At 51.8% G+C, this 5217-nt stretch overlaps 1 protein-coding gene across 1 annotated transcript in view; it reads left to right on the top strand.

The window, feature by feature from the left end:
- Nucleotides 1–205: 205 nt before the first annotated feature.
- The window catches only part of MAP3K14 (mitogen-activated protein kinase kinase kinase 14), a 24361-nt gene continuing 19349 nt past the window's right edge, over nt 206–5217 (top strand). Inside the window, exons 1-2 of the mRNA XM_024760657.1 lie at nt 206–1965; nt 4462–4737. Coding sequence (XP_024616425.1) covers nt 4482–4737 — 256 coding nt within the window. The 5' untranslated portion in view covers nt 206–1965; nt 4462–4481. The remainder of the gene's footprint in view (nt 1966–4461; nt 4738–5217) is intronic.

Here is a 5217-nt window from a genome sequence, read left to right on the forward strand (position 1 = left end):
TATGATACATTTTAGAAAGGTTGTCATCAAAATTTTAAACATTATTCTCGTACCTTCCAGTTAATCAAGCACTCATTTAGTCTAATTATATTGTGGGGGTTGAGGTGGATTTCATTTAATAAAAATGGTCCTGCTGCTTTTTAAAAAAAGCTTCCAAGGCTTGACCTCATATCTTGTGGTTCCTAATCTAGTGTTTTTACTGACCTTACTAAAACAGGGAACTGAAATATGATACATTTTAGAAAGGTTGTCATCAAAATTTTAAACATTATTCTCGTACCTTCCAGTTAATCAAGCACTCATTTAGTCTAAACCCCATTCCTCTCCCAGAATCCTAGGAACAGAAATTTTGCTGTCAGAGAAAGCATTGCTATCATAGCCTCAGACGAGAACTGTCTAATAGAACTTTCTGCAGTGATGGAAATGTTCTCTGTGTGCACTGTCGTATACGGTAGCTAGTGTAACTGAGGAACTGATTTTTAAATTTTATTTTAAATGAATTGATTTAAATGTAAGTAGCCATGTGGCTAGTGGCTGCCATATTGGACAATGCAGCCTTACAGTATACAGCAGGGGTCAGATGGCAGTCCCTGGCCTCTGGGCGTGGGAATCATCCAGAGAACTTGTCAAAAGCACAGATCCTGGGCCTAATGCCCAGTGGCTGATTCAGTAGACCTGGGGCGAGTGCATCTGAGGTGGTTATTCTAACTTGCACTCAGGTAGGAAGGCACTACATTAGTGAGCTTTACCTCGGCATAAAAATGTGGCGCCAGAGCAAGCATTTTGCCCTGGCCTTGATCTTCTGGGGAGGCTAGAGCAACTTTCTGAGGAATGTCAGACCCTTGGAGGATGTGATGAAAGCTATGGACCTCTTCCCTGGAAAAAGACAAAAATAGTTTCTAGGGCTCCCAGACCTCCTTGAACCCACATTAAGAACACCTCAACTTGGACTGAAGATCTTTACTAGCTGGTGAGGGAGTTGAGCTTGAGCCCAGGAGCCTTGTGACATGCAGGTGTGTCACACAGATATGCCCAAGGGTTAATCTGGTACCATCCCGCTCATTCCTACCCCCGGATCCCTCCAGGGGGTCACGGAGGCACCACAGGAGAAAGAATAGGCAGTGTATGTGGATCAGGCCCTGAAAGAATACTGAATGAGTTCTGCCCCTTTCCTTTCCCCTTATGTTTTCATAGCCTTGTGGGTGAGCTGAGAGGGTGTGGCTATTGTCGCTGCTCATGTCCTCAGCTCCGATACAGAGAGCAGAGGGAAGAATGCATCTGGGGCCTGAGTGGAGCTGTGGAGAGAGTCCAGCTGAGTAATGGATCAGGATTTTGACTTGCCTTCAAAGGCAGAGACACAACGGGCTCCCACTTAGTCCTCACTTCCCACAAGCTGCAGGAGTGAGAGAGAAGGGGCAAAGCTGCGGGGCTCTGGGCTGGGGCAACGAGCCAGGGACCGAAGCCCAGAGCTGGGCAGGCCACCCAATCAGCAGCCCCAGGCTTAGTGCAGAACCCCATTTTTTGTAGATCAGAACCCACGTAGAAGTAGGGAAGAGTGAGGAAGCAAGCGTGTGTATGTGTCGGAGAGCTGCTGTCAGGCCAAAGTGTCCTGAAAATAGCCTCTTGAACTTGGAGACTGTCGGTGAGGGTCTGAGTCATGGTCATGTGGCACAGGAAAGCCAGACACAGGAGAAGCTGTACAGCTCCCGGGCCGAGACTTCGTGCCCCTGGGAGGTGAGGGTCAGCCTGTTTTCCCCGTGCCCTTCACAGATTCAGCTGCCAGCTGCTGGGTTAGCTTCTCAGGCCGCCTTGTTCCTCTCTCTGCCTGCTAGGCTGCCGGATGAGTCATCAGGGAACTACAGAGGAGGAGGCCCCAAGCTCAGCTGCCTCAGCCTCGGCTTCTCTGGGACAAGGGAGCCTGGAGTGCTCCTGGAAGGAGGATCAGGAGCCTACCTAGCCACCAAGGTGAAAGGGCAGCTTCTGGGGGAGGGGGTGCCCCACAGCCTGTCTGGAGGAGCTCCAGCGCAGGATGAGCCGTGTCAGGCAGGACAGGCCACTTGAGCCTGAGTGCAGCTCTATAGACCTCTAAACATCTGGGTTTAAGATGTTGGGTTTAAGATCTTGCCCTCGGAGCAAGATTGACTGCTGGCCTCATTTCTCTCACCGTCAGATGAAACTCTCTCTTCATCCCCGATGCTCAGCATCACCCTTTGATTCCGTCATGCAGCCAGCACCGGCTGTTTCATCTATGCCCCACTCTGCTCTACACCGGCAACACCACCTCTGACCCTCAGAAGCCTTCTGCCCAGGGAGGACCACGACTTTCCTCCTTGTGTTTGCCTGCAGCCCAGGGGACTGGGGAGTAGGCAGCACAGCCCACTAGGTCTGGCCCCTCACTGCCCCACACAGGCTGGGTGATCTGGGGCAAGTCTCCGCCTAATTAAGCCTGCGATTCTTCAAGTAAAAGTGAGGAGAGGGACTTCCCTGATGGTCCAGCGGTTAAGTCTCCATGCTCTCAAAGCAGGGTCAGGGAACTAGATCCCACATGCATGCCACAAATAAGGAGCCCGCGTGCTGCAACTAAGACCCAGTGCAGCCAAATAAACAAAAAAAAAATTTTTTTAATGTGATTAAAGCAATGTCCCTCTAGGCACGCTTCTAATACTATTAGGTTTGAAGGTCTTGGGGTCTGTTTTTAAGATCTCATTTCCCTTATAAAGAGGCTGAGAGAGGTGGGCCCTACTCTAGGCCCTGGATCAAGTCCTTTTTGGAGATGGAAGGGGCTGTGGAGGTGTGGGGTGGGATGACAGTATGGTTACAAGTAAAACAGCCTGCCTTGGAGGGCTTTCACCTAATTGAAGTCAGAACACCCCTTAGACTTCTTAAAGTCATCAAGAAACAATGAGGCCACCCATTCAGCCTCCTGAGCATCCGGCCTGCAGGACCACACCCAGGCATCCAGGCTGAAAGCTGGAGCTGCTGAGTTCAAAGCTAGAAGGCCCTTGAAGGCACCCCCCACACCCACACCCCAGTCAAGCTGACTCAGCCTTTTGTAGCCACTGTGGTGAGGCAGATGCAGTAGGAAGGAGGTTTCAGCCTAGTGTTTCCCAGCATCCCACTGTCTCTTGTAAGCTTCCAGCCTGATCCGGCAGAAGGTCAGAGGTGTTGGAGGGTCGGCTTCCCACGGTCTGCCTTTCTCACGTAAGAGCAGATGGAGGAGTGATCCGGGATGAATGGAGCTACTGCAGGGAGGACCGCATCTGTTAGTAACAGCCTTAGGACCAGGCTGCCATCAGAGAGCACTTATTAAAGGCCTGTCTGCAGTTGATGCCTTCTTAGGCTTTGTCTCAAGCAAGTCATGAACCAGAAGGGCCCTGCCCTTGGGAGTCCACAGCTCCAGTCTTTAAAAAGGCTTCCAAATGGTAACAACCTCAGGGCGGTGCCATTCTCTTTCATGACAACTCTAGCCCACGTGCTGCTTGCACAGATTGTCACAACAGTGGGCTCTCTCTCCCTTCTGGCTTTATGGGAACGCAGAGCTGGTAGAGATGGAGCCCAGAGAGAGGTGACGTCTTGCGCTTTGTCCTCATATTTCTAGAGGTGTCGGTTGGTGTCCAGGGCTCTAATATAAATTCCACTACTAATGTTGCCTGAAAGAAAACTGATACTTAGGAGAGGTTTTCAGCAAATGAGTTTGGACATTACAGAAGGAAGCATGTCAGTTCCTTCTGGAGAGCCACAAACAGATGCATCTCGTGAAAGGAGCCAAGTGCTGGTATTGCCATTTGCATGCTGGTTTTTCAATTTACAAGATTTCATTTATGTGTATGTATGTAATGTTTATATAAATATACACACAAATCTATCTATCTATATATATATACACACACACACACATCTGGATGCCTGTGTACACACACATGTGCACACACACATATACATACATGTATCTACCTCTAGCTAGGGAACAAAACAAAACCTTGGTTCTCTCCACTTGGAGAAAAGCCATCATGGATGGTGCAGGCATGTCCTCTACGAAGCAAGGCTTCTGCGGAATCAGTGATGTGACTGATGGTTTTGGAGTATAGGATCCACCACCCTGTTCTGGGGAAGCAAAGTTCCCCACAAAACAAACAACAGAAAAAGATTCAGCCATTATTTATAAAGGCAAGAAAGAACCAACCCAGATGCTGGTCCACGTCTCTCCTGGAGGAGGCGGGCTGGAGTTCCCCTTGTGGGGTGGAGAGAGGGGCCATTTATGGTGGAGGGGCCAGTAGGGCTGGGGGGCTCACCCCACGTGGAACAATGGTGAGGTTGCCATTTGGAACATTTGGAGGATAGCTATGTGTGGCATGAGGAAGTAGAGACCCTTTGCCCCCTGCTTTTCTCCTCCCACCCAAGCCTGACACCTGGGCGCCTCGGGGTCTGGGGGTGACCTGCTCTGTGTGTGGTCTCTCACAGGGTGAGCGTGAGCCTGGGAGATGGCAGTGATGGAAATGGCCTGCCCAGGTGCCCCCGGCTCCGCGGTCGGGCAGCAGAAGGAGTTCGCCAAAGCTAAGGAGAAGACACAGGCAACGGAGATGAAGCAGAGCTCCGTCCACAAGCTCGAGGCCGTGGAGAAGAGCCCCATGTTCTGCGGGAAGTGGGAGATCCTGAACGACGTGATTACCAAAGGCACAGCCAAGGAAGGCTCCGAGGGCGGGCCGGCTGCCATCTCCATCATCGCCCAGGCCGAATGTAAGGAGCCCTGGGCTGGGAGTGTTGGCAGAGAGGGCAGGTGGGGAGCCTGCAGGTGGGTGCAGCGCTTGTGCAAGGGTGGTTGGGCACCGATGGGGCTGGACTTAGGGTCCCCCTGTGGAAGAGGGAAGTCAAGGTGACCACCATAGAAGACTTGCAAGACACACCTGGGAATTAAGCCAAGGATCAGTGTGAAGTGGGAGCTCGAACAGTGCAGGGGAGTGAAGCACAAGAAGGGAGAAGTGGCAGACAGAGGCCTTGCTCATGACCAGAGCAGGGGAAGGGAGCTGGGAGACAGGAATGCTTGGGCTCCAAGGTCCTGGGCCCTCTCTGCAGGGCCATCAGGCAGGCCTTCTGCTGGGACCTTGGGCAGCCTGAGCATCTCTGGAGAGGCCCAGGCAGGAAAGGCCAGGTGTCTTGGAAAGCCTCTCTGGGCCCTGGGCCCTTCACCTCCTTCCACGCCGGTGCTTGCCACCCCCC

Source organism: Neophocaena asiaeorientalis, unplaced genomic scaffold (assembly GCF_003031525.2).
Source record: "Neophocaena asiaeorientalis asiaeorientalis breed wild unplaced genomic scaffold, Neophocaena_asiaeorientalis_V1.1 scaffold30, whole genome shotgun sequence".
NCBI lineage: Eukaryota > Metazoa > Chordata > Mammalia > Artiodactyla > Phocoenidae > Neophocaena > Neophocaena asiaeorientalis.